Source organism: Mchenga conophoros, linkage group LG16 (genome assembly GCF_057382185.1).
Source record: "Mchenga conophoros isolate Kocher_MC1m ecotype Shallow Benthic linkage group LG16, M_conophoros_male_GT1.1, whole genome shotgun sequence".
Classification (NCBI taxonomy): domain Eukaryota; kingdom Metazoa; phylum Chordata; class Actinopteri; order Cichliformes; family Cichlidae; genus Mchenga; species Mchenga conophoros.
The window spans coordinates 22926537-22945951 of NC_140541.1; the positions used below are offsets into that span (position 1 = coordinate 22926537).

At 40.5% G+C, this 19415-nt stretch overlaps 1 protein-coding gene and 1 non-coding gene across 3 annotated transcripts; one reads left to right on the forward strand and one right to left on the reverse strand.

Moving 5' to 3' along the window:
- Nucleotides 1–4162: 4162 nt before the first annotated feature.
- Nucleotides 4163–4244, reverse strand: trnas-cga (transfer RNA serine (anticodon CGA)). The gene has a single exon. It is a non-coding gene; the product is annotated as a tRNA-Ser (tRNA).
- A 1947-nt stretch (nt 4245–6191) lies between these two features.
- On the forward strand, nt 6192–19415 carry chn1 (chimerin 1). Of its 2 annotated transcripts, none has more exons than XM_085249582.1 (8): nt 6192–6328; nt 11014–11266; nt 12504–12588; nt 15294–15467; nt 16190–16267; nt 16960–17097; nt 18045–18150; nt 18486–19415. In XM_085249582.1, the coding sequence occupies exons 1-8, from the start codon at nt 6318–6320 to the stop codon at nt 18655–18657; spliced, it is 1017 nt and encodes a 338-aa protein (XP_085105708.1). In that variant the 5' UTR covers nt 6192–6317; the 3' UTR covers nt 18658–19415. The 2 variants fall into 2 exon arrangements, with proteins under 2 accessions (XP_085105708.1, XP_085105709.1); XM_085249583.1 differs by lacking the exon at nt 6192–6328 and adding an exon at nt 6377–9566.

The following is a 19415-nucleotide window of genomic DNA, read 5'->3' on the forward strand; positions in this document are numbered from 1 at the left end:
TGTTCCGCTGCTGAAGCCAGTGCATGTCCAGGCCCGTCTGAAGTTTGCCAGAGAGCACATGGATGATACAGCAGAGGATTGGGAGAATGTCATGTGGTCAGATGAAACCAAAGTAGAACTTTTTGGTATAAACTCAACTCGTCGTGTTTGGAGGAAGAAGAATACTGAGTTGCATCCCAAGAACACCATACCTACTGTGAAGCATGGGGGTGGAAACATCATGCTATGGGGCTGTTTTTCTGCCAAGGGGACAGGACGACTGATCCGTGTTAAGGACAGAATGAATGGGGCCATGTATCGTGAGATTTTGAGCCAAAACCTCCTTCCATCAGTGAGAACTTTGAAGATGAAACGAGGCTGGGTCTTCCAACATGACAATGATCCAAAACACACCGCCCGGGCAACAAAGGAGTGGCTCCGTAAGAAGCATTTGAAAGTCCTGGAGTGGCCTAGCCAGTCTCCAGACCTCAACCCCATAGAAAATCTGTGGTGGGAGTTGAAAGTCCGTGTTGCTCGGCGACAGCCCCAAAACATCACTGCTCTCGAGAAGATCTGCATGGAGGAATGGGCCAAAATACCAGCTACTGTGTGTGCAAACCTGGTAAAGACCTATAGTAAACGTTTGACCTCTGTTATTGCCAACAAAGGTTATGTTACAAAGTATTGAGTTGTATTTTGTTATTGACCAAATACTTATTTTCCACCCTGATTTAAGAATAAATTCTTTACAAATCCTACCATGTGGATTCATGGATTTTTTTTTCACATTCTGTCTCTCACAGTTGAAGTGTACCTCTGGTGCAAATTACTGACCTCTGTCATCATTTTAGGTGGGGGAACTTGCACAATCGGTGGCTGACTAAATACTTTTTTGCCCCACTGTAGGTATCATGAAAATGAAAGTAAAAAATTGGATTTTTGTAATGAAAAAAAAAAGATAACTGTACAATCCACCTTTTCTTTATCTGTATCTGCCTCTTTCTTAATTTATGTACAAAGTGCATAATATTTGCTTATTTATATGAAATCTTTCTTCCATTTTGAGTTTGAGCTTCATCTTTTGATGAATACAGGGGATGGTAAATGAGCTCAAAGAGACAGGCCTCTTCAGGATAATGCATTCCTCTGAAAACATGCAGGCAACCAGCTGACGGCAAGCAAGGCAGCATGTCGACAATGAGCGCAATTGTCCTTGCTTCACTTACGTAGAAAGTGACAATTTCACATCGTCTTGAAATAAATTCAGAGGATGGAAGATGGTTCAGGGCAATCTTTCCAGTTGAAAAAATTCTGTAGCAAACCCTCCCTTTCTCCTGCAGTGTGCGTTACGTATTCTCGCAGCACAGGGGACTCATAAACAAGGTTGGATAACAGTGGTGGTGGCTGAGAGTGGAGCGGTTGGGGTGGTTTGTTTTCAACTTCATCAGTTAAAAACAAAGAGGAGCTCTGTCTAAAACTGGCTCATGCATGTGTTCTTCTGGAGGTTATATAAACTGAAGGCACTTTTCTGAAATGTTCAAATAAAACAATAATCTCTGTTTAAATGATCTGTTCTTCTTTGGAAACATATGCTACGTGCTATTTTCTGTCTCTGGCTGAAAGATGCATTTCTCTCTCTCTCTCTCTCTCTCTGATATGCTAACAAGCAGGCAGCAGAGCACAAGCACCAGTCGACCAGATGTCCGCCAGTCGCTCTCTTCTGCGTAATTCTGAATGATTTGATATTCATGGCCTGCTGATTTGAAAACTGCCTCAAGCCAAATGCCTTGTTTTGGATGGATATAAATACATATATCTATCAGTTGGCTTGTTTATGCGGCAATCAATGTCAATCATCTTGCCTTTGCCAGCTGCCATGATACTACAATGTTGCAGCATAAGGAGAATTGCAGTTAGTATAACTTTTGTACCACTGCTAACAACATTCTTAATAACGGATAATTCCCTGTAACTACAAACTGGATCACACAGTAGCCCATGTTTAGCTTTAAGAAAAAATTCTCAAAGCTGATTCCTCAGCACATAAAGTGACTGGTTGTCTAATTTCTTGATCCTTCCTCCACTCACTTTTGCCATTTTAATATTGTTTTTTGTTTAAATATTTTACAAAATATAGTACTATATTCATTAAAACAGACTATGGCAAAACATCAAGCATCCCAGCTGGTCTAATTTGAATTAAAATCTAAAAATGATCACTAGACAAGTCACATGCTTGTTTAAAATGTTGTTTTTATTTCATGATTTTAGTAGCTTTGTTCATTTTCACATGGATGCGAAAATTGGAAACTGATGAAAAATACAGGGGTTGATTTATTTATTTTAATTTAACAAACTGAGCTATTTTTTTTTATATAAGTAAGTTCTTAATTAGTTTCTTTATTTCAAGATGAACTGCTCTGATTTCAGTAGTGAGAATCCGTGCTACAGTGAAATAATCACTTTTTATGATCTCAGGCAGATAAGGTAAGCAAGCCCTAGGTGTTTCTGGTTCACACACTTTAGCGTTTTCTGACTAGTAAATATTACGCTACCAGGAAATCTGATTATACAGCTGTGTAAAAACCAAATTTTCACAGGACTCTGCGCAGTCCTGTACACCCCTGGTGCTTTCAAAGGAATTTAGATGGTATAAATCAGCCAGATGTTGCCAATCAAATGTATGAAGACCATTCTAAAGGTCAAATGTGAGACTACAGGTCTGTCAGCTAAAGCTTGGCTGAAACTGGGTATGCAGCAGGCTAATAATACCAAACACCAGCGTAAATTTACAGGATGGTTCAAGAAGAAAACAATCATTGTGTTGCAGTGGCCCAAAGTCCACAACCTCATTTCAACCTGATTGAAATCTTGTCTCTGGACATTAATAGACTTGTGCATAAATTGTCCAAATTCCTGCTCAATGATATGAAAGACTGATTAAATGATAACAAAAACAATTACTTCAAGTTATTGCTGCCACAGGAGGTTCTACAAGCTACCGAATCACAGAGTGGGCTTATTTTTCCACCGGATTACAGAGAGTCCTGTGGAAATGTTCTTTCTCATATGACTATATCTTCATGAGTGAATAATTATGATGATGAACCTGCATTATAGTATGTCAGCATCACCACAAGCCTGTTAATATGTTGATAATAGCAGAGTGGATAATTATAGTGGGTTTTTTTTTATCTTCTCTACCTTATAACATATCATACAGCATTATGAACTGTCTATGCTGCTACGATTGCAACATGTTTTCCCTGTAATGTAGTATAAAGGATGCTAATCTAATTATTCATACCTCAACACCTCTGAAATATCTATTAACAGTGCCTACTCATGGGACTAGTCTGATCATTTCAGCTGGTAAGACAACCAGTGGTGGATAAAAGAAGTCCACCGGCTCAGAAACGCTGCTCTCATGGGAACCTAACGCTCCAAACAGATGTTGTTCTTCCTCAGAAAGTGAAACCTAATAAGATGCAATATGGTCAACACTCCACAGGTTTGTGTCCTCCAGCCAGAGCAGACAGTGAGCAGATTACTGATCAGAAAGTCAAGACCTGCTGCCAAAAAGTGACTCTGGGCCACCTGTCCCCAAACACTGGAAAACAAGCTACAAGAGCAGCACACACATGGTTTCCAGTGCACACTGTCTGTGAACAGAACTGATAGTTTTCATGGGTGTGAAGCTGGTAAGGAATCACGTTTTTGTATGTTACAGAACACCTGCTTGTTGACCTTTGGAAAACTTCAAACTGTTATTGGCTCTATTGTTATTTAAAGATACACTTCACTCATCTAGTGTGACAGACATGGTTTGTGTCCATGCCTCTCAACACTTACTAAGAAAATGAATGTTTACAACTGATTTACCACTTAAGTGCTGGATTGAGTTGATGTAAGGCTCTATGCAGGCCAGTCAAACTCCTCCGCACGTCACTTTAAGTTCAGCACAGAGGGACTGTATCTAAATGGACATTAACCATTTCTTTGTAATCAGCTGTTTTAGAGCCTGCGGCCGAAGGAGCGGTGGCTCTGAGTAAGAAACCAAGAATGTAGCACATTCATAAGGAAAAGACTTGCCAATCACAACCAAACCACACCTTAAAGTATATAGATAGGACTTTATTAATCTTTCAGGTAGGTTCCTCCGGGAAATTCAGTAAAGCTTTATCGTCACGAACAGGGTTCGAACCTGTGCGGGGAAACCCCATTGGATTTCGAGTCCAACGCCTTAACCTCTCGGCCACCGCGACTACAGCACACATGTTTATGATTTATCATAAATCATATTCATACAATATGAATTATCTTCGCAAGCAGTGGAAATGGGAAGGAATTAAGATTTCAGACACCTCTGTGGAGCCTTGACTTTTTACTTACCTGAGTTGTGTTGGATTAAAATCAGCTGATAACTGAAAATTTGTACATTTAAATTAAAGTAACTGGTTTTCTCTGATTTATTACTAGAAGTTTGTGTCTTTGTATTTTTGTGTTTTTACTTGTATATACTGAATTACTAATAGATAACAATATTTTCTCTAAATGCTTGGATTTTTTATTTTACTATTATCAAAACAATACTCAGATTCTTCTATTTGAATATAATTTTCTTTTTCTAGAAATTTGGACTGAATGTTGAAGCTTTCTAATGCTGTAGTCGGGGCCTTTCTGAGTACTCTTCACTTCATTCAGCCATAAATGCAAACAATATCAAAATACCTTCACGGCAACTGGTTTGCTTTCTGTTCCTGATATAACCAAACCTGAGCGAACTAATCATGAAATCAGGGAACTGCACAGAGTTCTATCCTTCCCCTGTCCAGTGAGGCGGAGGAGTAAAGTACAGTTATATAACTGTGAAAAATATATATAGCTGCACCATAGTCTGTGATTATGAGACCAGCATGCCATGTCCTACTTCAGATGTTACACAATGGGCACTCTCACTAAAAGGCATTCATCCATACAGTTCAGCAGGCATTTAGTACCTTTAGTGTAATACTGTTGAACAATTGTATTTGGGTTTTAAGAACACAATATAAAGGAGAGAATAACATGCACATCATTGGTTACACTTTCTAATACTGAGGTTGACCCACTTTTGCTTTAACTAAATTCTTCATTGCATATCTTCAACTTTGTGAGCTTTGAGACATGATGTGTTATTCTGCTGAAGCAGCCAACAGAAGGTGGTTGCACTCTGGTCACAAAGTGATGGACTTAGTCAACAACATTACTCAAGAGGGCTCTGCCACTTAAACAATGTCATCTTGTTACTATGGGAGACAAAGTGTGCCAAGAGGATTTAAGAGAGCCTGTGTCATTTGTATCCTCAGTTTCCTGTTCTTACCTGACAGAAGAGGCACCTGATGTGCTCTTCTGCTGCTGTAGGCCGCCTGCTCCAAGTTTTGATGTGTTGTATCTTCAGAGATGCTTTTCTGCAAATTTTTGTTGTAATGAGTGATTATTTGAGTTTCCATTGCCTTCCTATCATCCCGAAACAGTGTGGCCATTCTCCTCTGACCTATGACTCCAACAAGGGAATTTTTCCCTGGACTGCTGCTCACTGGATATTTTCTCTTGGTAACTCTTTATAATATGAACCGCAACTGAGGCCCTTTCTTTTTTTCAGACCATCTTTAAAAGAGATCATCAGATTCATATCAGAATTTAAGCACGACTTAAATCCATTTAGGGATAAAAACAGGCAATTACATTTTGTGGCAATTAACTGTGCACAACAAGAAGCCTAAAATAACAGTGAAATGGCAAAAAAGCATTTAGCAACGTGAATCTTACGTATAACACAGTGTTGTAATTTGGTGTAGGAAATTGTTTGTGCAGGAAACAGTAAGCAAACCTGCTACTCTGATTTTACAGCGAAGGGTGTTATCAAGCTTTACATTTTGAAACTAACTTCTTTCTTTTTAAAAAGAAGAAACAAAATTATCCAAAAGCTTTAACTGATGAAATCCTTTGTTGATGGAAAAGTAGATGAAGATGACTCTTTTTTTAAAGATTTTCCACTGGCACAGGATTTCTCTTTTAAGACACTTGAAAGCTCACCGAATATTTGAGGCATTAACTAACTCATCTAGTACCATCATCATCACTCTGTTGCCAAAATAGCTGAAGCACAATGACTCATTCATCATGCTCTAAACACATACTCACACTGATGTTGCAGGGGCGGTGGGGGCGTCTCTCAGCAGAACCTCACAAAGAGATAAAGGACGATTCAAGCCTTTTAATTATTCTTCGCAATCATTTCTCATTCCTATGTAATAACCAGTCGCTCTCTGTAACAGAAGGTGATTCCTGGGTAGATGAGTTTGAGGTAAGCAAATTGTTTCTCCAGACAGGATTGATGACAGTATTTGCTGATGACTGCCGGTAGCTGTGAGTTTAGATTGGCTGTGGGACACCCACTACTGATAATAAATTAACATAAAGTGCTATGTGTTTAATTTTGTTCTATTGATATTACAGTTTAATATAACTTTCAGTTCAGGTAAACATAGAGCAGAACAGAAGATGTTTTTATTCTGGCGTTAGGTCCCTGTGTGCGGCAGAAGTGTGATCACTGATTTTCTTCCACGCCACTGAAGCAGAGTGACCATGACATTCAGCACCATATCTGACATTTTCAGCCTGCACTTCTACTCTCAGAGCTCCTGCATCCATCAGGAGTGATTTCCTTTGTAATCTAGAATTTCCTTTAAATCGCGGCAAAAATTGATTCCTATTTAAAAAATAAATAAATAAATAAATTGTAAAATTACAGCCAAGTAGACAATTGCACAGATGCTGTAACCCACTCTATACTGTTGTTTCTGTGCACTTAAAGCTTGCCACATGTATGTTTTGACCTTGCAGTGTGAATAGCAAAATGTGATAGCAGCCTACCATAAATCAGTGTCACAGCACAGACTGTTCCAGCCACATGCAGGTAATCTATTTGTGCCAGTGTAATTTGTTCTGGGTTTCTTGCAGGCCCAGCAAAAAAAAAAAAAAAGGCATGCATTTGTGCTGCATCTTATGCATATGTGGTATTTCCTGGCAGTGAAGCTTTAGCCATGCACAGTCTTTCGGTACTTCTGATTCACATTGTGAAAATCTTTCTCCACCATGACGCTATTTTATGCATTTACTGTAGATAGCTACACAGTGCTTAAGTAACAAGACTACTGACAATGAATTTCTTTCTTGTTGTGCCACACATTTAATTCTGCAGAAAGTTTTCTGTTCCTAGTTCTGATATTAGTGGCCTGTACTCTAAGATTTTACAGGTAAATCCATAATTTGTTGGGCAAAGGCACAGTTTTGTAGTTTTGCCTCTGTACACAACTGCAGTGGATTTTATATCAAACAGTTAAGATGTAATAGAACTGGAGATTTTCAGCTTTAATTCAAGAGGCTCTACAGAAAAGTTGGATTTACAGTTTAGGAATTGCAAACTAACATAATTGCAAATAGAGGGGTTGTTTTTAAACTCGCATGAGGTATAGAATGAAGTCTAAAATTGGCATACCAAGTGTTATTTTTCCTCCTTGAGATGCTCTGTCAGGGCTTTGCTGCAGCCTCCAGTGGCTAAGTGTGGGTCTCTCTGCATTCAGAGTTGTTTTCAGTAACTGATTGGACTGTGAGGTGCCATTTATTCAGTTTTGGAACATTTGGCTGAATCTGCACAGCCTTGCAAACTTCAGAATTCGTCCTGATACTTCTATCAACGCTCACATTATCAGTTAACTCTAATGACCCGATTGTGCCGGCATGCCCATACCATAACTTTGCCTCTTTGGCAGATAATGTGTTATGCTTCAAATCACAAGCTGTTTCTTTCCTTCCCCATAATTTTTCTCTTTCCATCATTCTGGTATGAAAGTTAATCTTGGTTTCATATGTCTTTTTTTTTCAGGAGCATGTTGCTGTTTTATATGTTTTCTGGTAAAATCTAATCTTATTTTTATGTTCTTGAGTGTAACCAGTGGTTTTACAGCTTGTTGTAAAACCATTCATAAAGGTGTGTCTGGCTTATAGACTTTGACAGTGATATCTTTGGGCTGAAACACATCAAAATGAAAATTCAACACTTTGAATCGACTTCAGATATTATGCCTTCCTCATTTGTCATGAAATATCACAGGAACAGGCCTGACTAGGTCATGAAACAGCTTGTCAGTCAATTGTCCAATTAATTTTGAGCTTCTGAAGATGAGGCTGTATGCATGAAAATGACTGCAATTCCTAAACAGTTAATTTAAAACGTATGTAAAACCCCACTAATTAAATGTTAAAATCCACCGTGGTGTTGAACAGAGGCAAAACTACAAAAACTGTGCCTTTGTTCAACAAATTATGGATCTAACTGTATTAAAACATCCCAGCTTCTTCAACCTTCGAATTACATAACATCATCACATTTCCTTGAGATTGAGGTTTGTAGATCAGCATTAATTCAAAGCCTTTTGGTGTTATATAAGTAAATGGTTGTTCTGCTTTTTTGTGTGTTTTGACATTCGCTTTGATTTTGAATGATGGATTATTGCAGCTGTACCTTATTTATTTCAAACATATGAAAGTGTCCAAATGACTAGAAAAGAAATCATAGCCGTGAGAGTTCACATTCAGATCTTGCCATTGTCCACTTAATGGGTCGTCGTGTTTTGTTGGGTCAGCAGTGCATTAGAGGAAACTTTCCTTACGTAACGACTTTCTTACCTCACAGAAGTACTTAGCGACACCAACAGCTTAATGGATCAAATGGGAGTGGGAGGGAGTGAGTGAGGAAATTAAGTTTAAAAAAAGAATGTGAAGGCTTTGAGATTTTGCTAGTTTCTGGGGCAAATCAGAATAAAACTGTTAATCTAGAAAGATTGAGTAACACTTTAGACCTCGAATGTGGAGAAGCCTAGCACTCTGGCCTAGGCTGGCCACAGATGGACAGCACGGAGGATACTGAGTATATCCATGCATCCATTCTCAGGGGTCCCATTTCTGGGCATGTCTGGGAAACAAGCAAATCAATCAGTGTCAATTAGAGCTTTGTTCAAAGTAAACCACATCCTGGATGTCAGACGTTCATTCTGCACTCAACAGCAGGCAATGCAATTACGCTGCAAAACCTCTGAAGGGCTAAGGGTCTGAGAGGATGAAGTGGTGCATATAAAAGGCTCTTACTGTCTTTTATCTATCCTCTCTCAGGTACCCTCCTGAGCAGAGACTTTCACTGAGCATGAGAGAGGGTAGCCACACTGGAAGCCCTCTGTTTCATGTTGTGAGCCTGTCCCTGTCAGACACCACTGTTTGGGATGCCATTCTACATAAGTACGCCGATCTTCAAAGCCTCTTTCCTGCTCCCCTCTGCTGCTCATGCTCTGATTTTGATACCTCTGCAATGAGATGGGAGCAGCAAGAGCCTTTAACAGTCATTGATTCCTGAAGTCTACAGTCTGTATAGTCACTTCCTCTGCAGCTGGAAAAGGTGCGAATGTTACCCTTTAACAGCCGAGTCTGAATTAGATTCTGAGACGTGGGAGCATAATCGCACTTGACTTGCAGTGTGAGTTACCGAGGTAGGTTGCACATCCTTTCTCTCACATTGCCACCACGATGCTATATTTAATACTTCATTTCTATGCAGACAACAAGCTTACATCAGTGTATACCTCAAGGAAATGAACAGTCAGACAAAGGCAGCAAAGAAAGAAAATCCTCCCAGCTGGATCCCCCACGCCTGGCACAGACACATGTTGTTTAATTCTTTATTGTATATTTTATCATAATGTAAGGGGGTGGAATAAGCTGGTAACGGTGAATATAGATGTGTGATACAAAATATGATAGTGTTGCTACTGTTGTTACTATGCTATTTCAATTGCAGTGATATCTTCTGGGTCATGTTTGTATTGTTTTTGTTTATTTTTAGAGTATATATAGCTTAGCTAATGGTAATTCAAGGGTATTCATCTAATGTAGGAAATGCAGCATTAAAATGTACACAAAGCACATCTTCCGCTATGGTGCACACTAATGCCAGGGTTGAAATTTCAGTCCCTTTTCATTATGGTTGGTGTGTGGTATAAACAGAGTTCACTGAGGCAGAATATTTTTCAAGAAGTGCTTTATTTATACAACTTTTAAAAAAAAGTTTCGTTGAAAAGCTTTCCATCCGAAAATGAATTTGTCTAAAACTTTTGCGCATCACTTCCTGTCATAGCATGCATCGATAACAGTGATGCCCTATTTTGGTTGAACGGTTGAAGCTTTTGTGTCGTGATCGGTTTCTGTAGCAACACGATTTTGAAAATAGCTCCCCTCTCTAACGGCCCACTGCTGTCGCAAGTTCTCCAGGCTGTAGCCCACTCCTGACGCATGACTCATTCATTGCTCATTATCATCCCACTCTCATTTCGTCCTACCCAGTCTCCCCTGCTTGGATATCTGATGGTGGTGTGGGGGCGGGGTACTGGCTACTATAAAGCTGGTGCATCCGTGCTGCGATTGGCTGGTGGGATTCCTTTAATCTGCTCTGACTACTATAGGGTCCACCCCCATACTCCTCCCCCTCTCTTTGCCCTCACTGACAGCATCCATACACAACAGTGCGCTGTCTCTGTTCCAGGGAGAATATCAGCTCTGCACAGGGAGGAGAGGATTAGCCACAGCCACTCAGCTCATCTGCATACATGTTCCCAGAGAACCACATGAGCACCCAAGGCTGCACCTCTTTTGTATAAAAGCTGGCACTCCTATCACAGAGTCTCCACTTCATCTACTCTCACTGCTGTGAGGAGATTCAAAAGGGACCACAGTTGTTGTTTATTTTGGTTTTTTTTCTTTTGGACTCTTTTGAATGATCTAAAGACTTGTTTATATCATTTAAAAAGGCCATGTCTCTTTTTAATTGGCAAAATGAAAGTAGTATTATTTGACGTATATCTTGTTTGAACATCAAGGAGTTTATTCCCATTTTTTTTTCCTGGGGTTGTGTTTTTTTTTTTCATCCTTTTTTTGCTCCAGAATGCCATCTAGAGAGTCCTATGAGGTTTGCCAGGAAGAGAAGCCTCTGGTGCAAAAGGCCAAGCGTGAGGCCAATCAGGAGGATATTCTGGCCGCAGCCCTGGGGATGAGGATGGGGCCACAAAAACCTTCAGCCACTTTTTGGCAGCCACTTAAACTGTTCGCCTATTCGCAGCTCACCTCACTGGTTCGCAGAGCTTCACTGAAGGAGAGCGACTGGCCCTCCAGATCTGAGAAAGCCCACAACTTTAAGGTGAGCATGAGTCAACTTAAAGAACGCTTGTCAGCTGTTGCATCTCTTGGTTTAATTTCATCATGTGTGGCCACAGGGCTGCTGCTCGAGCCTCCCTTGTGGGAGATCGAAGGGGAGGGGTGTGGGTTACTGACAGGGAGACTGGGGATGAAAAACAGAGCTGTTTTGGTCTGTCCAGTGAGCCCTAATCAAAAGAAAATCTGTTGGGTGGTCTGTGAACCACTGCTGTTAGTTTGAGCACCAGATGGAGAGATTAGGCCAATAGAGAGCAGAAAAAGTGGCGGACAGTATCCCCGTTTGGCTCAGGCTCACTCTCCTAGTTTGGCTGGTTAATGGGATGGAGAACAGTGAGCGATATATTACTGTCAAGGCTTTTAAACTGCTGATGCTCACTCATCTCTCTCTGCTGCTTTGTTCTCTTGTTTTGCTGAATGTTACATTTCGACCTTTAGAGAATTTGAAGCCTCTGCAGCCATAAAGGAGAAAGCTATGCGCGCGAAATCAAAATCAAGAGAATATTTTGAAGTATAATGAGTGAAACGTGCACTTTGTGTCTTCTAATGTCAGACTTTCCAGTTTAAATTGGGCAGACATTTACATTTACTGTGTTCAATTAATTAAAAGGTCCACATTAGATTGTACTTTTGAGAGTACGATGTGGTATGGTAACATGCAATCATGGCTAAGGATGACATCACTCCAGTCGATTGATGTCAGTGTTTTGTGTTTACAGTTTTTGGATATTTTATAGCACGATTGCCTCCACACTTCTACACATCTAACAGTCTAACAATACTACACAAAAGCCTTTTTATCTAAGATTGCTAATGGCTAAATGCAAAAATGCCAGGAGAGCTGTGGTTTGCTCTTTTTCCCAGAGGCCTCCCTGATTGGCGAGGCTGTCGTTAGCTCCTGGAGCGTGGGGCTTCCTCTGCTACACAAGAAGTTGTCTTTCCATAGACTATTTCCTGACAGCTCGCACCTTTTCTCTCGTGAGGTGTCACAACATGCTGCGCCATGATGGCAAAGCCTCTGCCACTCAGTGTCATGGCTGCACCCGCCAAAGCATTGTCATTTTGAGGGCCTGTTTAAACAACAATCCTCCTCCACTGTGTCATTTTAGGTGGCAGCACCCACTGGTCTCCTGGAGAAATCACTGCAACTACCCACTGTTTCCTTCTATCTCGTCATTGCACTTCATCGCTAATATCTGTCACTGTCCTCCTCTCTGTTGTAGGTCCATACCTTTCGGGGACCTCACTGGTGCGAGCACTGTGCCAGCTTCATGTGGGGACTGATGGCTCAGGGGGTCAAATGTACAGGTATGACTTGTTCTCAGTCGCATTACATAAACCCCTTGATTACTTTACAGCTTTCTTTCGTTGCGTTGGTGGTGGGGCGTCGCTGTAAATGGGTTACTTGGCTTTCAGTGCATCTGGAGCTGGATTATTGAGTAGTTTAAGGATTATTAATTGTGTAATAGAATGAAATGGGGTCTTTATGACTGTGATGTAACAGATATGTTACATGAAGTAAAAAGCTTCTTTTTTCTGATCTACTTCCTTATTTTTTGCTCTAAAGTCTTAAATAATATAATAACTCCACATAACTCCACAATCCTCAGTGCGTCTTCACATTCTCTCATCAGCATGACCAAAACCAAAAGATTTTAAAGAACATTTGCAGTCTCGTAGGCCTGAAAGCGCACAGTACAGTTCTCGTTGCTTTCGTGGAAGATTTCTGTGTTTATTTTCTATGAATTATGGGCTCATTTTAAGAATATTCACCAATAGTCTACAAGCATTTTCAGTCTTTATGTGACAAATAACATTCACACATTCAGCTCTGCTACTGTGAGGGAAATAGTTGCAGTGTATTTACTTTGTTGTCTATCACATACTCAAACACGAGATTCCCATTTCATTGTAAGCATTCGTTCTCCCATCCCGAAATAGTACTATAATATGGTCTGATGCCTGTCTTTGATGTTTTATTGATGAAACAAAGTGTGTCACATAAATCTGCGAGAGCTCTGATATTAATTATTAATGCGCTGGTTTTGAACAACAATCCAAATAAAGGCACATATGTTTGGAGCCAACCTTTATCGACTTTAATACATTGCCATTCCTTCAGACTCAACCTCAGATCCCAGAATCTAGGGCAGCAAAGTCTCACACGATGCTCGAATTTGCATACCAAAAAAAAAAAAATGTTCTCCCACCCCCTTTTCTTTTTGTGAACTGCTTTTGGCCGGGTGCCAGAAAGCCAGCCTCTGCTTGTGTTTGTTGTGCCACATTTCCTCATCAGAGTACACCCCCCAGCCTCATCCCATCATGCCCGTGAAGGAAAACAAAGCTGGCATGTCTCTTTAATGAGGAGTAGAGATGGGAGTGTGGGGAAGGAGCACTGTTTCCACACACATTAATATTCAGCCGGCTTCAACCTAAGAGCTAGGTCACACAGCTCAACCCCTATTTAACTTAAATACTTGGTAGGGGGAGAAAAAACAGTCCCTTTAACAAACACTTGTAATGCTTCTTGTTTTCACTTCCAGTCAGAAAGAGACCGGTTTCGACTGGTAACTGTGCTGATTAGACATGTTGATAATGTGCTGATTAGAAATGAGCTCCCAGCCACCAATGAAACTCTTCTAAAACACTGAGCAGCAGCTTCATTACCTTAGCAACAGAGACAGAGGTGACGGTGCACCAAAGCATCATCCCCTGTTTCCCAGTGTCCCCTGGGCTCCTTGTCACCCACCCCACCTGGGACCCAGGGCTACCGTTGAGCTCGCATGGACAATAGGAACTCAGCAGCCTTGTGTCTGATGACAGGCCCCCTCTGCGATTATAGTGCCTGTCTCATGTCCTTAAGAGAATCATCTCTTAAGGTAATTACATTTCAGCATCAATGCATATAAATTCAGGCAGTGTGAATTTCTCAAGGGGCCCATATTAATCAAAATATCATCTGAGGTCTTCCAGACATGTAGCTTTCAGAAGAAGCTTTTTTTTAAATTTAAAATTAAAACATAGCAGTTCTTTTGAGAGATTCAAAAGATGTCACATTTGTGAAATAAAGAAAAAAAAACACATGGCAATTGTCAAAAAACCTTTAATAGAACTTGAAGACGGCTCTGAAGATCTAAGAGCTCGAAGAGCTGCCCCATTTTAGTCTGGGAAACTAGGTCTTCTATAGCCCGCAGCGCCTCAATTGCTGCTTCCACAGCCATTGTGTGTGAGCTTGGATTTGGAAAAGAATAGAGCACACAGCAGTGCTGACTGTCCCTCCTCCGGGCCACAGCTTTTTCAGTGTTCGTCTAATTCCCAACATGCGTCTCTGTTACAAAGCAGCGCTGCAGTGTCTGCATCTGCTCTCCACGGGCACCTCTGTTCCCTACAAGGTGAATCCTGCCCTGAAACAGCTGTGCCTCGGGTCTTGTGACTGATGGCAAAACATCGTGTTGAGTATGCTATCATCTTGACTAATGTGCTGCTGGGCTGGCTATTTAAACACCCACTGAGGGCCAGTCGATGTCTGAAGTAGGAAAAATTTGGCTAAAAAAAGATATTTCCTCAAATTGGTGTATCAATTTCTTCTAACTATTTTTAAAAGGAGTATTTTGACATGAAATTTCTGTGGATGGTCAATGTCCTGTTTGTCCTTTTTTATTGCTAATACATTTCTACTAAACAAGCTCCCCTCTAGCGGTGACTTTAGCGAAGGTGAGCCCAATGCCATGCGTAGCAGAGAAAGAGCTCTCCAAAGCTCTCCAGTGGTCCTGTGACATTTCAGGGGCAGATATTGATCAAGGGGATTAACACTGCTTTGCAAGCCAAAAAACACATGAAACCAGCGAGCCAAATCAAAATGAACTCAGGGCTGAGCGCTGTGTAAAGGCTTTGGGTATAAAAACAAACTAGAAGCAGTCATTCATTACGCTATATTGCCTTTTTCATGGTGACTTTAATGCTACAGATATGCCTGAACTTAACCATTTGTGTGCCTCTTTCTGTGTCTGTAGATTGTGGTTTGAACACCCACAAGCAGTGCTCATCTCTGGTACCAAACAACTGCAAACCCGACCTGAGACACATCCGGAAAGTTTACAGCTGTGACCTCAGCACGCTAGTTAAAGCTTGCAATACAGCCCGACCCATGGTGGTGGACATGTGCATAAGAGAGATCGAGTCCAGAGGTTAGTCTAACGTGAGCTCGTGAACTTCAGTGTGTTCTGTCTGATTCAAATATACGCAGTAGAGCTGAAAATAACAAGACAGGCACAATAAATGCTGTTTTTGTTAGTCCACAGCTGTAATCCTACACACTGATTAACTGACAGCTCTCAGGTTCAAGGATTCTGTTTCTCGCTGTAAAACAGCTTCCCTTTAAATTTACAGTAAGCGATCTGCAATATATAGTACTTAGGTTGAAGTGTTAAAAATCTGATTCAATTACTGACTGAGTTAATGGTTTTTGTTTTGTTTTTTGTCGGGGTGGATAATGGGAAGGGGCTTGAGAGGAGTGATGGGACTGCTGGTAATTGCAGATGTTTAATGAGGAATACATTACTCTGTTTCCTGCTGCCTTAGTTGATTGCATTTCAGTTAAATCATTCAACTATGTAGGAAACTCGTTGGTTCCCTCATTGTCTGCCCTCTAATATATGTCTGTAGCTAAGTTTGATTTATGTCTTTATTATTTTGCTCAGTGATGCAGAAAAGTATTTGCATCTGCCCATGTTGTTCCACTGTGTGACACTGTGGACATTTTATCCTCAATTTCTTATGCATATTTAAGACCGTTTAATGGCATTTCCTAAATTAGCCATGGAATTCTATGTGGCTGAATTTTTCTCCATTACTCGTGACAGCCCTTACAGTGACTGAAAGGTTGTTTATTTTCTGTTTGCTCCTCAAGGACTGAAGTCAGAAGGCCTCTACAGAATATCTGGATTCAGCGAATCAGTGGAAGAGGTCAAGTCCAGGTTTGACAAAGGTGTGTTTTACATGTTTTTGTACAACTTTCAACTCACAAATTACACTTTGTGCCTGCCTATGTTTATGAGACTCATGCACAACACTTTTTTATTATAAAATGACATATTTGTGAAAGGTTAGTGCTGCTTTGGTAGTTAAGATCCAATCCTGATATTTCACTGTGTGTGGACAGAGAAGGACAGCCTCAGGAGGCTACAGACCAGGCACTCTCCCTGCCTTAAAGACAGCCATGAAAAAAAAAAAGATCCTTGCTGTGTTGGGATTCAGTAGTGGACTTAGTAAGAATAAAAATGTCTTGGCCCGGTGCAGTGTGAATTTTAACTGCAAGAAAAACCCTGCAGCAGTGGGCTAAACTCTTAGCCAGATCCGCATGTGGGAGATCATCCATGACAGAGTGTCATTCCAGCTCACAGCACTGTGATGTTCAGTCTGCCAGCACAAGTAGGCCATGGCCTGCTCTGAAAAGCATGCGCAACCCAGAGAAAGTCAGAATAAAACAAGCCAGGCGGATGATAGCAGCTACTTTGCAAAAATACTGAGCAAGACTGCTTTTTTTTTTCTTTTTCTCCATGGCTGTCTTTATTCCCGAATTTACTCTGTGATGTGAGATTGTTGATGTGAGCCATATTTAGTGAGAAAACTCTCACTTTCTTCTCCTTGTCTCCCCCTTTCCATCACTCGTCTTCACAGATGGCGAGAAGACAGACATCTCAGTGAATGCCTATGAAGACATCAATATCATCACGGGTGCATTGAAACTGTACCTCAGGGATTTGCCTGTTCCTGTCATCTCATTCGACGCTTACCCCAGGTTCATCGAGGCTGCAAGTACGTCACAACCAGACAAATTAGTCAGAAACACACCTGTTTCACTCAGTTTGATTTTTGCTGGCAAACAGTTGTCGTTAAGCTCTATGCTGTTTCCTTCATTTGATCACGAAATGAGTCACATCAGAAGACATTACCTGCATTTATTCATCTTTTACTTTGCAGAAAATGTTTTACTGGATATAATGTACCAGATGTGAGCTGAAGAGTACTGGACTCAATGTAGTGAAAAGTACAACAGGGGTGTCAAACATAAGGCTCAGGGGCCCAGAATCAACCTGCTGGAGACTCCAATTTGGGTTGGCTTTGGAAAATGCAAAGGAGTGTATAAATTTTGGACATTTTAACTGTATTTATGCAAATTTTGCAGCTTCTCCTACCAATAAAGACCTCTCCCATGGCCATGGATACTGCACCAAAGCGAATAAATTTAGTATTAGTTTAGCTTCAAAGTTCTTTTCAACTTTCCCTTACGGTACTTGTCGTCTATCGGTCTCGTGCCGGTATTTAGCCTTAGATGGAGTTTACCACCCACTTTGGGCTGCATTCCCAAACAACCCGACTCCGAGAAGACCGAGTTTTATGTATGTCGCCCATAGTGTAAAATGAGCTTGACATCCCTGATCTGGAATAATTGTACAATATGAGTTCTGTAGCTGCAGCTGATGTTTTTTTCCCCCTATTTTTTAATATATATTCAAATGTAGTATGAGCTGCAATGTTATTTCATTGCAGCACAGCGATGAGCACTATGAAAATGTACAGCTGCTTTCAACAAGCATACAGTCAAGAGCACTAAGTGTTCATTTGGACACTCAGTGCCCCCCCCCACCAGATTTCCTAATGGAAACTAATGGGTTTTACTTTTACTTCACCGGAAGTACCTCCGGTAATTTGTGACTGCCTGCTCTAGCTACACTAATGGCGTGCTCCTTTGTCTTTTGCAGAGCTCACAGACACAGAGAAGAAGCTGGAAGCTTTCCGCGAGGCTCTTGCTCTCCTACCACCACCACACGCTGAAACTCTAAAGTACCTCATGGCTCACTTAAAAAGGTGAGTAATCCAAGGTAATTCTGCAAGAGCCAAAGAACCGTAAAAAAATAATTAAGAGGGGTTAGTGAAGGGTGTAATGCTTCTGCTGCGGGAGGGGTAGACTAAATGTCTAAAACGTTATTGGCATTTTTCAAACATCAGCCTCTCCTTTGCCTTTATTTCTTATCAGAAAGTAGAAAAAAAATTAAACATGTAAAGAGTTAAATGTGTTATGTATAAATATGATTTTATATTAGACTGTGTGTATCTTACATGTTACCTTTGCATGCGGTTGCTGAAACTGTTCCTTTGCGAGGGTGTATGTAGTATTCTTCTAACTTTGATAAATGTTGCAGGGTGACACAAAATGAGAAATTCAACTTGATGAACGCAGAAAACCTTGCCATCATTTTCGGGCCCACCCTCATGCGTGCACCCAACACGGACGCCATAACAGCGCTGAATGACATCCGCTATCAGAGACAGGTGGTGGAGGTGCTCATTAAAAAAGAGGATGTACTCTTCTAAACAAAAAGTAGGACTTTTATAGAACAGCCCTCTAATAATTTTTTGTGTAAAGACTTGAATGACTTTTTTATTACACTGATTGATGCTTTTTTTTTTTAATGCCTTGTGTATGGACTAGTGCTAACCTAACATCTGTCCTCCCCTGTACTGGGTGTGGATGATGAACCTTACACTTGTACGTACCTTTTGTCTCCCCATTTTTGTCGGGGTTTTTTTGAAAAGCTGACAGACCAGCATGCATGGTGCAAGGTCTTTGTTTGCTTTGTAGTCGTAACCCAGCATGTGTTAAGATGTGTAGCGCTGTGATTTCTGCTTTTGTCTGTAACACAGTAGATTTTGTCCACATTCCCAGCTGCTTGCTGTGCAGCTATTTCTGTGAAACTTTATATAGTTGGATGTAAAAAAAAAAAAAAATAAGCTACTAATTTTACTGGGGTAATTTTTATGATGCTGTATTTTTTTATCTCCTCGAATGTTTCTACGTCACCTGCAGTTCTTTGAATAAGTCTTTCTTCTTAATGTGTACACACTGCTGGATTTTCCTGACCTTAACATTTTTGTTGTGTTAGAAGCAGCATTATTTGTGAATTTGATTCTTTTTTTTTCTTCTTTTTTTTACTGTAATGTTTTTTGTACAAAACTTGTGCATGGTCACTTTAATTTATTAAACCTTACTCTGATAAATTAAGTGCTTAATAAGTCATCTGAATTGAGATAATAAAAAATCAAAATCAATAAATATCTGGTTAAAAATGCAA

Coding starts and splice junctions, on each gene's coding strand:
- chn1 (XM_085249582.1), top strand. Junction 12,589..15,293: donor TCAGGGGGTCAAATGTACAG/GTATGACTTGTT, acceptor CTGTGTCTGTAG/ATTGTGGTTTGAACACCCAC. Junction 18,151..18,485: donor CTCATGGCTCACTTAAAAAG/GTGAGTAATCCA, acceptor TAAATGTTGCAG/GGTGACACAAAATGAGAAAT.